Below are 20,335 nucleotides of genomic sequence, written 5' to 3' on the forward strand. Positions count from 1 at the left end.
GGAGCCCTGGGGAAGCGGTGGGGCTCCAGCGGCTATTTAAAGGGCCAGGGCAGTAGAGGCAGCAGGAACCCTGGACTTTTTAAATAGCCCCCAGACCTCACAGCCCTACCCCAGGGCTCCAGCAGTGGGGCTCTGGTGGCAATTTAAAGGGCCTGGGAGCCCCAGGCCCTTTAAATTGCCCCCTGGGGAAGCCGGGACACCCTGGTACGGCGCACTGACTCTTGCCAGTACACCGCACCGGGGCTTGGACGCGGGGCCCTCTTAGGCGCAGGGTCCAATTCAGGGGAATTGGTTGAATTGGCCTAAAGCCGGCCCTGCGTGCAGATCCCGGGGAGGGGGGAGAAGGGAGATTTCTAGGGAGATGGGGCTGTTCCAGAGAATCCAGGGGTGATGGGGAGTCAGGGAAGCTCTGGTAACAGACTGGCACAGGGAGCAGGTGGTCAGAGCTGGTCTCTTGTCTCCACACCACACTCACTGGCTACCAGCCCTGGGCCGGAGCTACCAGCACTGCTCCCCTAGCTCGGATCATGGAGCTGCCAGAGTTGTGGCACTGGGTTCTTCCGGTTACTTCTTAGTCTAGACCAGGGGTGGCCAACCTGAACCTGAGAAGAAGCCAGAATTTACCAAAGAGTCACAGTAATACATCACAAGCCCCCCCTCCACCCATCAGCTCCCGCCCCCACTCCCAGCACCTCCCACCCACCGGCAGACCCATCAATCAGTGCCTCCCCTTCCCTCCCCATAACTGAACAAATGAACAGCTGTTTCATGGTGTGCAGGAGACTTGGGGGTGGGGGGAGGAGCAAGGGCATGGCAGGCTCAGGGGAAGGGGCAGGAAGGGGTGGAGTGGGGGCAGGTCCTGTGGCAGAGCCAGGGGTTGAGCAGTGAGCTCCCCCCAGTACATTGGACAGTTGGCGCCGGTAGCTCCAGCCCCGGAGTTGGTGCCTATAGAAGGAGCCACATATTAACTTCTGAAGAGCCACATGTGGCTCTGGAGCCACAGCTTGGCCACCCCTGGTCTAGATGAACCCATCCCTGGGCTCTATTTAAAACCCTTTCATGTCTGCCCCCCTCCCAGGCTCCTCTCTGCCCCTCTCCCGGCTGGCTCCCCTGTGTGGGCACTGACTGCAGCCCTCTGTTGGGCACCTGGATGTCAGCAGGAAAGCTCCTGTTGCTCTGCCCACTCAGGATAGTCCCCTACTCTCCCCCCCATCATTTTCCAATTGTCACCAAAATCATCCCCCTTCTCCTGATGGGCGCCCAGACAATCCCCTGCAGCGTGGGAATTGGTCAGATGCAGCCATCGAAACAGACCAGTGCCACCGAGTTAAGTGCAGGGCCTCATTTTGCTAGGCCAGAAACAGATCAAGATATTAGACACCACTCTTAGGTTATGGTTACTGATGCAGTCGCGCCACTGTAAGCTCTAGTGCAGGGGTTCCCACTACAATTTTTTGGTAACCTCAGAGCATGGCAGGTGGCCACTCTGACAAGTTTTCCTAAAATACTTCATTAATTTTAGGAAAAACAAACAAACATGCACATATCGATGCCCATATCCTGGAAATTTATTAATGTTGGCTTTGGGTTTTTTTTTTTTTTTTCAGACTCCATAATAAAAATAATGTACAGTTACCTCTATTCTTTACTGGACGTACACAGAATAGAAACACAAATAAGGTGTTTCTCATGTTCTTCTCTTTTGTTCGTTGTTGTTTCTTTTGCTTTTTTGGTTGCTTTTTATTTTAAAGACTTTCTAGCTAGTAAGTCTGCGTCTGTGAAAAGTGATGTTTGTACATTTGTTAATAGCACGTTTCACAGCAGCAGACTTGCTAGGAGCTGGGAGGCAGCGAAAAGTGATTAACAAACGTACAACTATCACTTTTCACAGCAGACTTACACAGATCCAGCAAACCGGGGGACAAATTAAGCCCAGAAGGGGAAGTGGGTAGGGGGGCAGAGGGGGCCAGCGGCGATGGGGATGGTGGTGAGCCCAGGGCCCAAAACCTTGCAGCAATGGTCCAGAGCCTGCTACAGTACCTGGAAGCGGCAGCAGCAGGGGCCAGGAGCAATGGGTGGGCCGGGGAGGGCTGAGCCCAGGGCAGGAGCCCAAAGCCCCATGGCTGGAGCCTGCTGCCTGCCACCCCAAGGCTGATGCCAGAAGCCCGAGCCCCACCGCCCCCGACAAGATGGGAACTCACAGCAGCTGCCTGCTCCTCCAGCCTTTGAGGCTCCAGAAAGAGGCAGGGCTGAACCCCTGCTGGCATCCCCAAGGGAGGGGGCAGCAGCTTTGCGCCCCCCCCCCCCCCGCATCACAGCCCAGGAGGCTGTGGCAGCAAGCTATGTTAGTGAGAGAAGCTAAAAAAAAAAAAAAAAAGCCTCCCCTGAAGCTCTGGTCTGGGCATGGGCAGAAGGTTTAATAGGCCAGGGGAGGCCCGGGCTGTGGTGGTCCTGCCTGCACCCTGCCCCTTTCCACTGTGTTGCTCCTCTGGAGGTCCTGGGCAGGCGGCTTGGGCTGGTTTTACTGGAAATTCCAGGAGGCGAGCGGGTGCCTCCCCCAGCCTTGCAGGAGGAACCACTGGACCCTGGGACCCAACTAAATTCAGGGGACACAACTAAGGGATAACAGGGATGGGAGTGGGAGTCATAGGTTCAGAACTAGGGATCCAGAGGGGGACACCAGGAGAACCCCAGACAGCACCCGCTGCTCCTCAAAGCTGTCTAGGGAGCCAGCAGGCGCTGCCCAGAGAAACTCTGCCCGGATGCATGAGACAAGGGAGGAACTGCAATAAGCCCCAGAGTTGCAGAGCACCCCCTTTTCCAGCATCTTCCCCCTGGTATTGTAAATGGCCACTTTGGCCAGTGCCAGGAGGATGCTGACGAGGTCTCGCGACTTCGTGGGGCCACAGACAGGGTGTGAATGTATGAAGAGGTGTGGGGTAAAGTGCAGCCAGAACCTCAAGAGGAGATTCTGGAGGAGCTGGAATAGGGGCTGCAACCTGGCACATTCTAGATAGGTGTGTGCCAGATTCTCCCTCACGCTGCAAAAGGGACAGGTGTTGGGAATGGAGGTGAACCGTGCCAGGTACACACCTGTGCTCAAGGCTCCATGAAGGAGCCTCCAACCAATATTCACGACGGGCTGTGGGAACAGGCTGGCCCACCGGGGTTCCTCATCCTCTACAGGTGATAGAAAGTCCCGCCACCTGGTATCCAGGCAGGACACGGGGGTGAGGAAGTTGGCCTTGTGGTCATGGCCACAACCCTGGACTGCCAAGGGGGTCGAGGGGAGGGGATCCCGGACCCTCCCACTCTACCAGGCTCCGACCCAGGTCCCTTTTAACTACCAGTAACCTGGCAACCAATACTACTTAAGTCTGTCCTCCCTGGGCCTCTTCCTCTCATCTCACACCCTGGAGTCACCTCAGTCCAAGGCCTTCACCTGATGGGAAAATCCAAATGCCAAAGAAGCAAGAGGGAATCGCCACAGTCCAGGACCACAGAATACTTCCCTCTCTGCTTGTCTATGCAGAAGGTCCTCCCTTTTCCCATAGAGGGCCCCTTTAAGCAGCTGTATCAGAGACTTTAGGTTTCACGGTGCTCTGCTCTACTGGAGCTGTGGACTGCAGGTCTGCTCATCTTCAGCACTGCTCCCAACTGAACTAATTCGCTGCCTTTTAATTCCTCCAGCAGATGGAGCATTTGCTGCAGGCGGGCCAGGGCTGGCTGAGCCCAAAACGAGCCCTTAAGCCCTTGTTGCTCAGGCCTTGGCTACACTTGCGAGTTACAGCGCTGTAAAGCCGTCCCCAGCGCTGTAACTCACTCCCCATCCACACTGACAGGGCACTTACAGTGCTGTATCTCCGTGGGTACACCGCTGCAGGTACTCCACGTCCCCAAGAGGAATAGCGAGTATTGCGCTGCCGCTGCAGCACTGCGGTGCCGGTGTGGCCGCCCAATGCCTGTGAATGGCCTCCAGAATTATTCGGCAGTATCCCACAATGCCTGTTCTAGCCACTCTGGTCATCAGTTCAAACTCTACTGCCCTGGCCTCAGGTAACCGACCATGTGACCCACCCTGTACATTCCCCGGGAATTTTTAAAATCCCCTTCCTGTTTGCTCAGCCCGGCGTGGTGTGGAGTGCTATCAGCGAATCTTTCCAGGTGAGCCTCCACACGCCAGGCGAGCCCCAGCATCGAGCAATGGCGAGTTGCTGGACCTCATCAGTGTTTGGGGGGAGGAAGCTGTCCAGTCCCAGCTGTGCTCCAGCCGTAGGAATTACGATACATTCGGGAAGGTATCAAAGGACATGGTGAAAAGGGGCATGACCGGGATGCCCTGCACTGAAGGATTAAAGTGAAGGAGCTCCAGAGTGCCTACCGCAAAGCCCGCGACGCAAACGGCCGCTCGGGTGCTCCCCCCATGACCTGCAAATTCTACAAAGAGCTGGATGCGATACTTGGGGTTAACCCCACCTCCACTCCGAGCACCACCATGGACACTTCAGAGCTGGTGGGGGGGAGGAGGAAGAGGAGGAGGAAAATGGGAGTGATGGTGGTGGGCCGGATGGAGACACCCCGGAATCCGTGGAGCAATGAAGCCATGAGCTCTTCTCGAGCCAGGAGGAAGGTAGCCAGTCACAGCGGCTGGTACTTGGTGGAGGACAAACGGAAGAGCAGGTTCCCGGTAAGCGGTTTTTTTGGGGGAAGGAATTTTTTCGGTGCGGGCTCTTTGGGAGAGGAGGGTTAGGCATGCATGCCTAGATGCGGAATAGTGCATTGATGTGGTTTATCACATCGCGGTAATCGGCCTCGGTAATCTCCTCGAATGTCTCATCCAGAACGTGTGCAATGCGCTTGCGCAGGTTTATCGAGAGAGCCACCGTGGTCCTTGTCCCAGCCAGGCTAACGTGTCCGCGCCACTGTGCCGCGAGGGGGGCCATTGCTGCACACAGGCAAGCTGCATATGGGCCAGGGTGGAATCAGCATTGCAGTAGAAGACCCTCCCTTGCTACCCAGATCACCCTCAGCAGCGAGATATCGTCCAGGACAAACTCCTGTGGAAAATGTTGGGACAGTGTTCAGTGTAGGTGCCCCCTGAAGTTGTTGGCTCTCCCCAAGGCACAGAAACCCAGAGGACAGTGCAGCCCTGAAACAATCCATCCCCCTTACTCACCATTTTGAGGCTCCCGTGGGACGTGTGTGCTCTGTTTCGGACGGGAAAATTATGCAATTGTGTAGACCCTGTGTGTTTTCTACTCCTTAAGTGCGGGGGAAATCATTACTCTGTCTGGTATAAAAAATGCTGCCTCTGTTAAATGTTGCATTTTGCCTATACAGCAGACCTTGAGACCTCAGCCGTCCCTCTTATCGCCTGCTCAGAGACTGCAAAGACTCAGGAAGAGACCGCGAAAAAGCAAAGAAGACATGCTGCAAGAAGTGATGCGGCAATCTATTAAAGAGAATAAGAAAGCACAGAACTGGAGGGAGAGAGAAAGCAGGATCCGCCAGGAAAACGCAGCACACTGGCGGCAAAGCACCACGCACCGGCAGCAAAGCACTGTTATCAGATGTGCCCATTACTTTGGGGTATGCTCATTTATTCAGGTTACTCCTCTGGGGAAGGGGGTTCTGTAATCCTGTCAATGTACTGCTTGTGTCACTTGTGTTTTCATGTGGAGCTCTTCTTCTCCCTTCTGCAAGTCCCCTCCCAATGGAGCTATCCTGCAGGACCTAGGTTCCCTAGGGCTGGGTTACTCCCTCCCCAGAACCGGACGAACACCCAACACACCCACGTACATTAACAGAGCAAGTCTGAGCGGACTGGGTCAATCAGCACTGTCAAGCTGACCCCTTATATGTCTCTGGACTCACTGGGCTGGATGAAGCAGCACTTTCAAGCTCTCTCTCTTTATATGCCCCTGGGCTCCATGGACTGGGTCAAGCAGCACTTTCAAGCTGTTACCCTTATGTGTCCCAGATTCAGCACATCCCTATCCCCACTCCCCCAACACAATTGTACTGGCAGTAACCTACTCGATGAGCAAACCCCACAGTATTTTGGGTGCTGCAGGGATATTTAGCTTAGGTAAAAGAAGCATTGCTGTAGAGTGAATAGGGGAAGCGAAAAATACAAGTGAGTAAAGTTCAGCAAGAGAGAGAGAAGCAACCAACTTAACCATAGAAGTTATTTATTGACTAAACCAATATAACATACATGGTTAAAAGCTAATACTTAAGGTAGGCAGGAAAATGGAAAGAGAGGGAGAGAGAGAGAAAGAAGGAGGTCTCACCGCTCCCTGAAGCTTGAACTGGTCGGGGTTCCCAGATGATGGTGGTAGCTGAGGATCCTGAGGGCAAGAGGCAGACAGAGTCCCCAGCACGATCAGTGAGGAGACGATGGAGGTCCAGTGGAACTGATGCCTAGTTTGGATCTAAGCATCAGAACCCTGACTAGAGGGTGAGTAGGGATTTTTGTAGAGAAATTACAGTTGTTCAAGGGAGAACACTAGATTTGTTTATAGGTAAGCTGATGACTCAAGGGTTTTCTTTAGACTAGACAAGAGGAGCTGATCACTCTTGGCTATGGGTGGTGTTTTCTTCCAGGGAGCTCACAATGCAACTAGGCTGCTTCAGTATTTGGAGATCAATTAAGGATTCATTACTAGAATTGGTCTGATAATTGCTGAGCTGGGTGTGTGCAGACATAGGTTCATTAGCATCTGGAGCAGAGATTCCCATGATGCAGTGCTTCCCTGCTTTTTCTGGTCCCAGAATTCAGTGTGGTTCTCTGTTCTCCATTCTGTCTTCCTGTCCCATCTTTCATGCAGATGAGGCTAGGGGAGTTGTCTCTGCTCTCCATTCTGTATGCTAATGGAGATGTCTTAATCTTGTCACCCTTGTCAGGAGGGGTCTAGGTGTGTCTCCCAACGCCCTTCACTGGTCTCTGCAAGTTTTTTCCTCTGATGGGTTTTGGTTGTGCAATATTTTCCCAGAGGCTGGGGGAGGGGGGGTGTCTTTCATGAGTCAGGCTGGGTACTGCACCCTGGTTCCCCAAGAACACAGAGGTGTCTGGTATCAGCACGGGTCGGCTCATAAGCATCCTGGAGCGCCACGCAGATACTATCCAGGAGCTCATAGCCATGCAGAAAGAAGAGCAGTACCGCAAACGCAAACACCCCCCCCCCACAGCCCTTGTCCCAAAACTCTTTCCGTTGTGCCCCACTGTCACCTCCAACCCACTTTCCCCAACTTCCGTGTTCTTCACGCCACCCGCTGCCTCCAACACCAGTATCTTCACCACCCAGCCCTGAAAACCACGACCCTTACCCTCTGCACTCAACCCCCATCACCATGCAGTATAGCTGTCCTGAAGTGCAGCACTCACTGCACAGCACACCAGACAGGACATACGCGAATCTGTGATTGCACTGTTCCCCACTCCACCCCCTTGTTTCTTTTCAATAAATAAATTTGTTTTCTTTTCAATAAATGGATTTTTTGGCTTTGAAAACATTCTTTATTATTGCATAAAGTAAAAGACTCCTTAGCCCAGGAAATAAACAGGCACTGCAAGTCTGCTTAGCAAACACTGATTCCTAAAGATTGGAACTACTGCACTTCACTCCCGTGCAGGGCACCAGATATCACTGCTGGTTTTCAGCCTCAAATTGCTTCCTCAAGGCATCCCTAATTCTTGCAGCCCCGCGCTGGGCCCCTGTAATAGCCCTGCTCTCTGGCTGTGCAAATTCAGCCTCCAGGTGTTGAACCTCGGAGGTCCATGCCTGAGTGAAGTTTTCACCCTTCCCTTCACAAATATTATGGAGGGCACAGCATGCGGATATAACCGCGGGGATGCTGTTTTCGGCCAAGTCCAGCTTCCCATACAGAGATCGCCAGCGGCCCTTTAAATGTCCAAAGGCGCACTCCACAGTCATTCGGCACCAGCTCAGCCTGTAGTTGAACCATTCCTTGCTGCTGTCAAGGCTCCCTGTGTAGGGTTTCATGAGCCACGGCATTAACGGGTAAGCAGGATCTCCAAGGATCACAATGGGCATTTCGACTTCCCCACCATGATCTTCTGCTCTGGGAAAAAAGTCCCGGCCTGCATCTTCCTGAACAGCCAAGTGTTCCGAAAGATGTGTGCGTCATGCACCTTTCCGGGCCAGCCTGTGTTAATGTCAATGAAATGCCCACGGTGATCCACAAACGCCTGGAGACCATAGAGAAATACCCCTTCCGATTAACGTACTCGGATCCTAGGTGGGGTGGTGCCAGAATAGGAATGTGCATCCCATCTATCGCCCCTCCACAGTTAGGGAACCCCATTTGTTCAAAGCCATCCACTATTTCCTGCATGTTAAACAGAGTCACGGTTCTTCTGAGTAGGATGCAATTAATGGCCTTGCAAACTTGCATCAACACGATTCCAACGGTCGACTTTCCCACTCCAAACTGGTTTGCGACCGACGATAGCTGTCTGGAATTGCCCGCTTCCAGATTGCAATAGCCACCCGCTTCTCCACTGGCAGGGCAGCTCTCAATCTCGTGTCCTTGCGCCGCAGGGTGGGGGGCAAGCTCCTCACACAGTCCCATGAAAGTGGTTTTTCTCATCCAAAAGTTCTGCAGGCACTGCTCGTCATCACAGACTTACATGACGATGTGATCCCACCACTCGGTGCTTGTTTCCCGAGCTCAAAAGCGGCGTTCCACGGTACTGAGCATGTCCGTGAATGCCACAAGCAATTTCGTGTCATATGCGTTACGCGGCTCGATAACATCGTCGGACTCCTCACCCTCACTGTCACTTTGGATCTTAAGGAATAGTTCGACAGCCAAACGTGACGTGCTGGACAGATAAGTCATCATACGCCACAGCAGTTCGGGCTCCATTTCCTGCAGACAGATCGCGCTGCACAGAAATCGTTGAAAGATGGCGCCAAAGGTGGACGGAAACAAAGGGATTTCTGGGATGCGAAGCGATGCATCACGGGGCGTTGGGACAGGACCCAGAATGCCCCGCACCCACAACCCACGGCGCCAGAATGGGAAGAGGTGCTCTGTGGGATAGCTGCCCATAATGCACCACTCCCAATGGCACAGCAAATGCTGCAAATGTGGCCACGACAGTGCGCTGGCAGCTGGCAGTGTGGACAGACTGCAGCGCTTTCCCTACTCAGCTGTACGAAGTCAGGTTTAATTCACAGCGCTGTACATCTGCAAGTGTAGCCAAGGCCTTAGACTCTATTGAGTGCTGGTGTAAAAGGGAGAAACAGCAAAAAAAAAAAAAAAAAAAAATTAAATGCTTTTCCGCATAACCTGGAGCAATGTGGGGATGTCTGGGAATGAGACAATCTCACTGCAAAGGGGGCACTTAGTGACTCTAACAATCACTTTGCCAACGGAGGATTGGAATAAACTGCTCAGGGTCAGTCTAGACTAGAAAAAGGGGAGGAGGAACAAAGGAGATGTACTGGCTAATCCCAACCACTTCTCCTGCCCTAGACAGACACTCGGAGGCTGATATTATCACCCCCCATTTATTCCCTCTCTGGAAGGCACAGATTGTATCAGGTCACCCCGCAAGCTGCTGGCAGTGTTGGGAACAGAGCTTAGGTCTCCTGAGTCCCAGGCCAGGGTTCTATCCACTAGGCAGCGCTGCTTCCCTCTCACAGGCTGCTGCTGCTGTAGCAGAGGTGGGAAATCCAGGCTTCCAAGAAAACGCCCTGTGGAAATCAGTCTCTGCCAATGGTGCTGTCTGAATGCAGAGGGGGCAGGGAGAAGGGGCAGAGGGGGTGAGTGATGAGGCAGCACCTCTCTGCCCCTGTGCTCTCCCTCGCCTCTTATCCCATGAGCCCCACATACTCACTAGCCCCAGCACCCAGCTCTCCCTGCTTCCGAGCTACTCCAGCCTCAACCATTCAATCCCCAGTTTCCTCCCCACAACCCATTTGCCTGGTCCCTTAATGGTGGATCCCCCAGAGCCCAGTGCCCTGGGGGATTTGGGGAGCGGAGGAGTTACCAGCCCCTGCAGGGAACAGCTCCAGGTGAGTAGGGGAGCCCAGACCAGGGGTTGGTGGAAGATGGGGGATGGGAACAGGTGTCTAGAGTGAAGGTGGGGCCTGGCCCAAGTGTCCTTCTCCTCATCTCCATGGCAGGGGGATCCCAGCTGGGAGGGGAAGGGAGAGGGGGGAACTTCAGCCAGGCAGAGGGAGCGGCTGGAGGAGTTTCTCTCTCTCCCTTCCCCCACCAGTGGCCCATCAGCTCAGCAGCCAGGGCTGCAGCAGGGGGGAGGGGCTGATGGGGGCTTCTCCTCCTCTGCCTGGGGTTTGCTGAGACCAGGCAGAGCCAGAGGGTCACTGACCAACTGATGCTCGGCTGCTGTTGGATCCTCACCCCAGCGATGGGCAGCTGGATACTTGGGAGCCAAACGCCCCTGATGTGTGTGGGAACGAGGAAATAGGTTTGTCACCATGGCCGGCCCCAGTCAGGGCACTGAGAGAATTTCCCTGTTGTGTGGAGGAGTCTCTGATGTCCAGTATGGTGTTAGCTCCACTTGGACCATGTCCCACACTGAGAACATCTCAGAGGTTACTTCCCTGTTTAGATTTGCAGAGGCCTGATACTCCGGAAGCACCAAATGAACCTTCCCTCACGTTCAAGCTCTCGCTGTTGTGTGGGTCACTGAAGTGTGAAGTCAAATTGAATCTTTTCCTGCAGTCAAGCTACTTCTGGGGTCTCTTACCCTTGTGGATTCTCTCATGTTTGGTCAGTGCTGAGCTCTTATTGAAGCTTTTCCCACAGTCGAGGCATTTATAATGCATCTCTCTGATGTGGATTTCCCCGTGTTTAGTAAGATTTGAACGGTAACTGAAAGTTTTCCCACACTCAAGGCATCCATAGGGTCTTTCTCCTGTGTGGATTCTGCTATGTATAGTAAGGGCTGAACTTGAGATAAAACTTTTCCCACACTCAAGGCATCCATAGGGTCTCTCTCCTGTGTGTGTTCGCTGATGTGTAATAAGCGTTGCACTCTGACTAAAACTTTTCCCACACTCACGGCATTTAAAGGGTTTCTCTCCTGTGTGCACTCTCTGGTGTACTATAAGCCTTGAGTTGTTTATGAAGCTTTTCCCACAGTCCATGCATTTATGGAGTCTCTCTCCTGTATGGATTCTCTGATGTCTAGTAAGTTTTATTCTGTCAGGGAAACTTTTCCCACAGTCAAGGCATTTATAGGATTTGTCGCTTGGTGTGTGGATACTTTGATGCTTAATAAGGTCTGAGCGCTTAATGAAAGTTTTCCCACAGTCAAGGCATTGATATGGTCTTTCTCCTGTATGTTCTCTCTGGTGTTCACTAAGCTTGGACTTCTGAATGAAGCTTTTCCCACAGTTGAAGCATTTATGGGGTCTCTCTCCTGTGTGGGTTTTCTGATGTGCAGTAAGGGTTGATTTCACACTGAAACTTTTCCCACACTCGTGGCATTTATAGGGTCTTTCTCCTGTGTGGATTCTCCTATGTCTAATAAGCGCTGAGTTCTCAATAAAACCTTTCCCACACTCAAGGCATTCATAGGGTCTCTCTCCTGTGTGGGATCGCTGATGTATAATAAGTGCTGAGTTATGATTAAAACTTTTCCCACACTCATGGCATTTAAAGGGTCTCTCTCCTGTGTGGGTGATCTCATGTCTAATAAGCTCTGAGCTCCGAATAAAACCTTTCCCACACTCACAGCATATATAGGGTCTCTCTCCTGTGTGTACTCTCTGGTGTACAGTAAGCCTTGACTTCTGTATGAAGCTTTTCCCACAGTCAAAGCATTTATAGGGTCTCTCTCCTGTATGCATTCTTTGATGACTAGTAAATTTTATTCTATCGATGAAGCTTTTCCCACAGTCGAGGCATTTATAATGCGTCTCTCTGATGTGGATTCCCCGGTGTTTAGTAAGATTTGAGCGGTGACTGAAAGTTTTCCCACACTCAAGGCATTTAAAAGGTCTCTCTCCTGTGTGTACTCTCTGGTGTATAATAAGGTTTGACTTGTGAATGAAGGTTTTCCCACAGTCTAAGCATTTATAAGGCTTCTCTCCTAAGATTGTTCTCTGATGTGACATAAGCAGTGCCCACTGCCTAAAACCTTTCCCACACACAAGGCATTTATAGGGTTTCTCTCCTGTGTGCAGTCTCTGGTGTACAATAAGAACTAGCTTCCTACTGAAGCTTTTCCCCCAGTCTAAGCATTTATAGGGCTTCTCTCCTGTGTGGGTTCTGTGATGTGACATAAGCTGTGACCTCCAATTAAATCTTTTCCCACACACAAGGCATTTATAGGGTTTCTCTCCTATGTGCAGTCTCTGGTGTGTAGTAAAGTTTGACTTCTCAGGGAAACTTTTACCACAGTCCAAGCATTTGTAGGACTTCTCTCCTGTGTGGGTTCTCCAATGTGTAAGAAGGTTTGCACTGAAATGGAATCGCTTCCCACGGTCAAGGCATTTGGAGGGTTTCTCTTCATTGTGACTTCTCTGCTGGACTGTGGTTTCCTTTAGATCCTTACATCCTCCGCCGCATTCAGTGAATTCATCTAGTTTCTTCCCGGTATAGTTTCCCAGCTGCATCTCTGATCTGTGTCGATCTCCCCAGGCATTTCCCTGCTCCAAGCACTGGGAAAAATTCTGTTCAGCTCTTCTCAAAAACCTCTCCTGCGATTCCACTTGCTCAGGACCTTCCTGTTGCTGATTCTCCTCCTTGTTCTCACTCACTGTCCTATCACCTACGGGGAGAGAAAAAATCCAATCAGGAGTCTCTGCCTGTGCTGGGGGGAAAGGACCAAAAGGGGAATAGCAAAGAGGGAAACCACAACACAGTGACTGTTGGGGAGATGGAGACATTTAATTCTGCCCCCACATCCCACCCAAACGCTCCCAGGGAAGTAAAGTCAAGGAAGAAATTCCCGACAGCTAACAGGATGGGTGGGAAGCCATGACTGATATTTGCCTTGATGATACGACACCTGCTGACTGCAGCCCTGACCTGGGTGAGATGGGGCAAAACTGGGAGCTCTCGCTCACAACACATTTCGGAGTCCCAGCTTTTTCCTTCACTCGCCAGATGTTTCTGTGTCAGTTTCCCTGACTCCTCACCTGTGCAGGTGCCTCTCGGGCTCCCCCTTTCCTCCGGGGCCTGGAGATCCGGGGCCCACGGCTCTTCCCCTCGTTCCAGCCGGGTGATCAGTTCGGGTTTGGGAACGGGAAATCCTAATCAGGGAGTGAAATCAGGCAAGCTCAGGGCGCATGGAGCATTGGTAGAGTATTTGTCACAAGGAACATTCCCTGAGATTAACCTGACCCTACATGGGACTGTGGTAACTCCGACCCCTTGGGAGCAGCAGGGATCTGGGGGTGGGGTTTTTTTTTACTCCCTCACTAGGAGGTCTCAGGGTAGATGCGCTCTGGGGGACTTGCTGACACACACACAGCTCGGGTGTTAAACTCCTGCCTATTTCCAAACCTGCAGAACCTAGAGCCCTCCCCACGGATGGAGCAAGGTGAACGGTGAGTGAAGGAGAAATAATACAGACAGGGCAATACCCTGCTTCTGGCCCCTGGACAGCTGGAGAGATGGGGATGAATTAGCCTGTCCATTAGGTTTCTGACTCCCCTGTTCCCGTGAATGGGGTATGGAGATGCAAGTCTCTCTCACACTGGCATAGACGCCGACTTCCCCTCTTTTCCATGGGTGCTTAACCCCCCGCCCTGCCTCCGGCCCCACCCCTGCCCCACTTCTTCCCACCCCTTCCTCTCCTCCATTTCAACCCCTTCCCCAAAGTCCCCGCCCCAACTCCGCCCCTATTCTAACTCCTTCCCCAAATCCCCGCCTTGGCCTCGCCTCCTCCCCTGAATGTGCCAGGTTCCGTTCCCCCCCCCACACCCCGAGCGTGCAAGCAGCTGTTTGGCAGTGGCCGGGTGGGAAACGCTGCAAGATAGGTGGAGTGGGGACGCAGCATGCTCAGGGGAGAGGAGGAGGTAGTGCAGGGGAGCTTGGCTGCCATAGGGTGCAGAGCACCCACTAATTTTTCCCCGTGGGTGCTCCAGCCCAGGAGCACCCACGGAGTCGGTCGCATAGTCCAGGGTGGAGCTGTGGACTATGCGACCCTCCTCCTCCAATCTAACTGACCAGGGAAGAGCCTGACCAGATTCAGACATGCAGACCCCACGGCTTCCAATAGCTGAGGGCCCAGGAATCCCTTACCCAGCGAGGTCACTGTCTCATGGTTCTCCTGCATGACGTCCCTGTAGAAGGTTCTCTGACTGGGGTCTAGCAGAGCCCCCTATCCCTGGGTGAAATATACAGCCATCTCCTCAAAGGTCACCAGCATCTGAAAGATCAGTTCCCCCACTCAGCGCCTGCTGCCCCAGCCATAATCCCACTAGTCAAGGGGGAGGAGGCCCAGAAAAGCAGAATCCCACCCGCACCCTGCTCAGAGCAGCCAGGAGGCTTCAAGGGGTGGGGAGAAGGTGAGAACTCCTTGTGCTACCCAGCAGACAGAGCAGGGCAGGGTCTTCTCATTTCCCACACGCCTGCCAGCCACAGGCTGATGCAGGAAGCAGAGCTCTGAGCCAGGGACAGAGACAGAGACAGGAATCCCAACAGCCTCCCTTCGTATTTCGCAGCAGCCTCCGTCTAGTGGGGTCAGGCTCCAGCACTAGGAGTCTGGTCAGTTTTTCAAGCCCTGCCCAGGGGGGTGTTTCCTGTATCAGAAATGGGGGAATGTCCCCCCCTCCCCCAACCCGCCAATGGGCCTGTTCAGAAAATCAGGCTCCAAATTGAATGTGTCCCAGCAGGTTTATCACACCCTGTGTCCCCACCCCACCTCCTCCTGTGTGTTTCCTGCCCCTCCCCCTCTACAGCAACTCCCCCCTGCAGCCCCCTGAAAATCCCCTACCTGAGTTGGCTCCATCACAGCCATTTCCCTTCCCTGTCTCCTGAAGATGGGAAAATCTGGAGCAAAACGTGGGCATGATTCCTCAGCCTGTCAGGGCGAGAGGGGCGATGGGGGAAGTTTCAGAAGGGGCTTCAGTCCATTTCACACCCCGATTCCCCCCAGGCTCTCTCCCTGCAGACAGATGCCCTGGACTCTGCCATGCTGGGAAAACCGTCAGTCACTTTATTACAATACTGACCCGGCCCCTCCCACCAGCATTGAACCCCTGAGACACTTTTAACCCCCCCCACCAGGGACAGAGTCTCTGAGAGAAATGCTAGAAAAGAGCAGAATCTAAGGAGCTACTTTGGAGGATTCCCCCTGACATTGGCCCCGAGGGCAGTGTGTCTCCCCAGCAGTGCGTTGACTCGGCTGGGGCAGGACCTGGCTTTTTCTCTGTCAGCTCCTCCCCTTGTTCCCCGGAGAGTCAGTCGGCCCAGGGGGATGCAGGGAATGGATCCGGGCAGGGCTGGGAGCTGGGAACCTCCCTCCCCACTTCTTGCTCCTGCTGCCCCTTTCGGTCTCACCCCTCCCCTTCCTGTCTCCGTCCCTCTCCCCTCTGCCTGGGAGAACTGGTGCCTGTCCCGTTCCCATGGGCATTTGCTCTCCAGTGTGAGCCTGGCTGTGTCACTGAGGGCAGCAGCTCGGGGACCTGCAGGCATGGGGGAGCCCCTCCCCCTCCGGTACAAACTCACCACCAGGTCCCTGAAAGACCCTTTCTGCAGAGCCATTTTCCTGCCTGGCCCCAGCCCTTTCCCCCGGGTCTCTCCTATCACCTGCAGGCTCCATCCACCTGAGAAAGTTGTGTCCCGCCCCCCTCCCCCCTTGGACCCAGAGGGGGGTTAATGAAGGTCTCTCCTTGGCAAAGATCCTGGTGGGGGAGCAGCAGCTGCTCAGTCAAAATCGAAGTGCAGATCAAAATGCAGGAGGCAGCACCAATTAACTCCCGGGCCCTAATATCATGGGTAAGGCTCCCTTAGAGTCACGGATATTTTTAGTAAAACTGATGGACAGGTCACGGGCTGTCAACAAAATTTCACGGCCCATGATCTATCCACGACTTGTACTATACCCCGGACAAAATCTTGGGAGTGCTGTGGGTGCTGGTGGGGGAGGCCATAGGTGCTGGGGAGTACGTGGGTGGTCAGTGGGGTGGCCCGGGGGGGGAAACTGCGGGTGCTGGGAGTTAGCAGCCCGGAGGGCTCCGCGGGTGCTCGGGAGAGAGCAGCCCAGGACCCCCGCTGTTGCTGGGGGGCGGGGCTAGCAGGGCTCCCAGGTTCCCTACCCGGCTTCTCAGAAGCGGTGACATCTCCCTCCCTAAGCTTCTAGCTTCCATGACCTCCATGGCAAACTCGCAGCCTTAATCATGAGCAGACAGAGACAGACACCAGCCTCCTCTGCCTTAGCAGTAACCAGCCCCACCAGCCTCCATTATGAGGACAATTCAGCAGCATTTGCCCATCTGGACTCACACCGGAACAGAACCAGAGAACCAGGTTGAACCGATATGCTTAACTGAACTGGAATCAGACTTAAACCATCATTTTTCCTCTTCCTCGGTGAACCTGAATCTGAATTGAACTTGGAAAAAAATGGCTACCTGTTGAAATCAAGTTTCAGCAATTTTTCAGCTCAATATTTGACAAAATAAAATAAAACCTACTCTGATCTCACTCATTATAAACAAGACACCAAAACAACCCCCAGGCATGTGATCGCTACCGGAACGGCCTGTCCCAGTAGGAGAAGAGAAGGGGGCAGCCCACAGGAGGAGGGAGGGAGGGAGGAGAAGAGAAGTGGGGGCTCCCTGTCCCAGAAGTTAACATTAACTCTTCAAGCCAAGGAAAAAGGCTGCTCAATTCTTCTTCCACTTAGACAGGCCTCCTCTCACCCGCCCTCACCCCTTAGGGCAGCTTCTCCCTCTAATTGCCCCACCTGAGGCAGGCTCCATGCCCCAAATTCAGTTCCACACTGAAGCAAGCCACAGGGCTCCCTCCCAACCCGAACCCTAACCAGAACCGAATACATCGACTGCCACTGTACCCGAACCAAACCCCAATTCTACTCCTTGTGTCTAGCAGTGACTCTGGTTGGACATCGAATCCTGCGCAGAAATCAGACCAGCCCCTGTTCAGTGCTGTCATCCCAGGAGTCAGACCCCCGCAAATAAGGAGATTGTCTTTAAACACAAATATGAAATTGGAAGCAGGGTGTGTGCGTGTGGGGGGGATTTTGGGTGGACATTTGCCTGGTAAATTCTCAGCCTTTCGGGGTAAATCTCCTGCCCGCCCCCATCTCTGGGTGACCACCTTTTCTAAAGGCAAAAGTAGGACATGTGAAGGAGCCCCGCCCCTCCTCTCCATGAGGCCACGCCCCCTGCTCCTCCTCTTTCCCCTGAGGCCCTGCCCCTGGCCAGACCGGAAGCCAGGCCGAAATAACACCTGCACAGGGAGCCCGGGCCACTGCAAGGAGCCCCGGACCCTCCACCTGCCCTTGGCAGGGGGCTGGAGTGCCAATTAGGGTGACCAGGTGTCTGATTTTGGACCAGAACACCCGGTCGAAAAGGGATCCTGGAGACTCCAGTCAGCACCACTAGCCGGCCGTAGACTGGTGCCGTGCAGCAGGGCTGGCAGACTCCTTGCTAGCCTCCGCGCCACGCCGCTCCTGGGAAGCAGCCAGCATGTCCGGCTCCTAGGCTTAGGGACGGCCAGGGGGTTCTGCGCACTGCCCCCATCTCCCACCCACAGGCGCAGCTTCCAGTGGCCGGCTGGGTCAGGGCAGGGGACGAACTAGCCCCACTTGTGAGCGCTCAGCAGGCGGCTGTCGAGGGATCATGGCGCGCGCTTCTCCTGCTGCTGCCGTCCCTCTTCTCCTCGCGCTCCTCCTGTGGCTGGGCTCCAGCTACGGCACGTGCCCCTGCAGCGACCCCGCGGTCTGTGGCCCCATCGCCAGCACTGAGGAGTTCGAGGTATAGATCCTCGTCTCCGAGTGCTGGGAATGGGGCTGCTGGAGGGGAGGGGAGGAGAACGAGACCAGGGCTGGTCTTGTGGGTGAGAGGGGAGAAGGGACCTGAGCTGCAAGGGGCAGTTGGATGACCAGCCGAGCTAGGTGCCCCTCCTCCCCCCTGCTCCACTGCCATGTGCAGCCACCGCTGCTCCTGTCCCCCGCCTCATTCCTCCCCAGAGCCCCCGGCCACGCGACTGGGAGCGTCTTCCTCTCTGCTGTGCGGGGTGGGGGGAGGCTGATGTCGTGGTGTCCTGCTCCCATGTACCCGATTTCCACTAAGCTGGGGTGACAGGACGGGGAATCTGTGTGTGCTGCTGCCATGGGCGGCGAGTTCTATGGGCCCGTGGTGCCCAGGCTCCGGCACTGTATGAAGCCAGGTCTCTCCCTTGGCCCCACCTTCTGCCCCCGAGCGCCCCGCCCCAACATCCCCCGGGCCATTTAAAACAGACCGGGACCACCACTCACCACCGGCAGGGCAAGGGAGCCGAGTGGCTTCCTGCCTGCTCACTCCACATGGCTGCCAGCCCCTCCCTGCAGCCCCTGGGTGGGTCTGTGTCCCGCCCCAAGCGACCCCGCGGCCAATGGGAAGCTGTGGGGGCAGTGCCTGGGGGTAGCTGCGTGTGGAGACCCCCGGCCTCCCTGCCTAGGAGCTCCAGGTAAGCGCCACACTCCCCCACCCCCTCCCAGAGACTGCATTCCCCCCCTTTTCCCACACTCCCCGTCATAAACATGCAGCTAAAGATAGCATAAAATCCCTTCTTTACCTGTAAAGTGTTAAGAAGCTCAGATAACCTGGTTGGCACCTGACCAGAGGGGCCAATGGGGAAAGAAGATACTTTCAAATGTGTGTGTGTGGGGGGGGGGGGGGGGGGGGGGGGAGAGGCTTTGTTTTGTGCTCTGTGAGTGTTCTCTCGAGAGACAAAGGGAGAAACTAAGCAAGTAATCCAGTTCCTAATGAAATGATACTATTTCTGTAATATTAGATGTAAGTAATAGCAAGAAAATGTGTTGGAGTATCTTTTGTTTTAGCTTGTGAGTTTTCCATACGCTAAGAGGGAGGTTTATTCCTGTTTTTTTGTAAGTTTAAAGGTTTGCCTAGAGAGAAATCCTCTGTGTTTTAACTCTTTTTACCTTGTAAAGTTACCTTCCATCCTGATTTTACAGAGGTGTTTCTTTTACTTTTTTTCTTTATAAGAAAAGTTCTGTTTTTAAGAATCTGATTGGGTTTTTAGTGTCCTAAAACCCAAGGGTCTGTGCTCACCTTGGTTCCTCTCAAGCCTCCCCAGGAAAGGGGGTGAAGGGGCTTGGGGGGATATTTGGGGGAAACAGGAACTCCAAGTGGTCCTTTTCGTGAATCTTTGTCTAACTCACTTGGTGGTGGCAGCATACTGTCCAGGCACAAGGAAGAATTTGTGCCTTGGGGAAGTTTTTAACCTAAGCTGGTAGAAATAAGCTTAGGGGTTTTTTCATGCAGGTCCCCACATCTGTACCTCAGAGTTGGGAGGGAACCTTGCCACCCCCTCCAGCCCCCAAACTCCATCCCAGAACCGGCACCCCAGACCCTCTCCCCAACCCAAACTCCCTCCCAGAGCCTTAGGCAGGTGGGGGGCAGGCTCCGGGCATTCTGGGCACGGCCAAAATTTCTACAAACCTGCCGCCCCTGGCTGCTGCCTCTCTGGGTCCAGCTGCTTGTGTCTGAACAAGCCTTCAGGTGCCTGACCGACCCAGAGTGCTTTCTTAAAGGGACAGTGCTAGGAGATGAGCATCAGGAGCTGCTGCTCTCCTGCCCTCTCCTTATGCAGCCCAGGCAGGGAACATGACCTGGGTGCAGGGAGCCCCACCCTCGCTCCCCCGCTCACAGCCCCATAGTGGGGCCCGGGGCAGGAGAGCAGCAGTCCAGTGGGGGAGCGAGCAGCAATGTCAGCTGCTCCATCTCTGCACCCAGGTCAGTTTCCCCATGTGGGTGCAGGAAGGGGATGCAGAGCTTAGGGGCACAGGAGGGGGCAGGGGTTAGGGACAAAGGGGGTACAATGCAGGGGTTAGGGGTGAAGGGAGGGTGGGGAGGCAATTGGGGTGATGATGCTCCATGCCCATGGGGGCCAGGGGCACCAAAATGCAAGTTCACCCAGGGGGCCATTTTCCCTAAGGCCGGCCCTGACACGAGACTGCCTATCTCAGGGCCCTGTGGGACTCCTGCGCCACCTCCCCCGTAGGGCCCCGAGAAAGCGTGTGGGAAAAGAGTCTCTGTGTTGGCAAGTGTGTGCATCTCCCACATTCAGACTGTTGCAGCTCCTGGCGCCCGTTTGGGCCTTGCAGGGAAAATGAGCCGGGGAGAGAGGGGTGGGG

The 20,335-nt window shown here is 54.2% G+C and overlaps 2 protein-coding genes across 24 annotated transcripts in view; both read right to left on the bottom strand.

Annotated features, from left to right (window-relative positions):
• Positions 1 to 20,335, bottom strand: part of LOC101935336 (zinc finger protein 850) — a 140,009-nt gene that overhangs the window by 35,924 nt on the left and 83,750 nt on the right. The window lies entirely within an intron of this gene.
• LOC112058656 (zinc finger protein 850-like) overlaps positions 7,497 to 20,335 on the bottom strand; it is a 63,482-nt gene continuing 50,643 nt past the window's right edge. For 3 of the 4 annotated variants that reach the window (XM_065564878.1, XM_065564877.1, XM_065564876.1), the window contains exons 2-4: positions 14,945 to 15,031; positions 13,143 to 13,256; positions 7,497 to 12,772 (exon numbers count right to left, since the gene is read on the bottom strand). In XM_065564878.1, the coding sequence (XP_065420950.1) occupies positions 10,725 to 12,772; positions 13,143 to 13,256; positions 14,945 to 15,020 (2,238 nt within the window). In that variant the 5' untranslated portion in view covers positions 15,021 to 15,031 and the 3' untranslated portion in view covers positions 7,497 to 10,724. Of the gene's footprint in view, positions 12,773 to 13,142; positions 13,257 to 14,250; positions 14,378 to 14,944; positions 15,032 to 20,335 lie in introns of all 4 variants that reach the window. The other variant, XM_065564879.1, reaches the window with a different exon arrangement.

The sequence above is a fragment of the Chrysemys picta genome, chromosome 12 (assembly GCF_011386835.1).
Source record: "Chrysemys picta bellii isolate R12L10 chromosome 12, ASM1138683v2, whole genome shotgun sequence".
Taxonomy (NCBI): domain Eukaryota; kingdom Metazoa; phylum Chordata; order Testudines; family Emydidae; genus Chrysemys; species Chrysemys picta.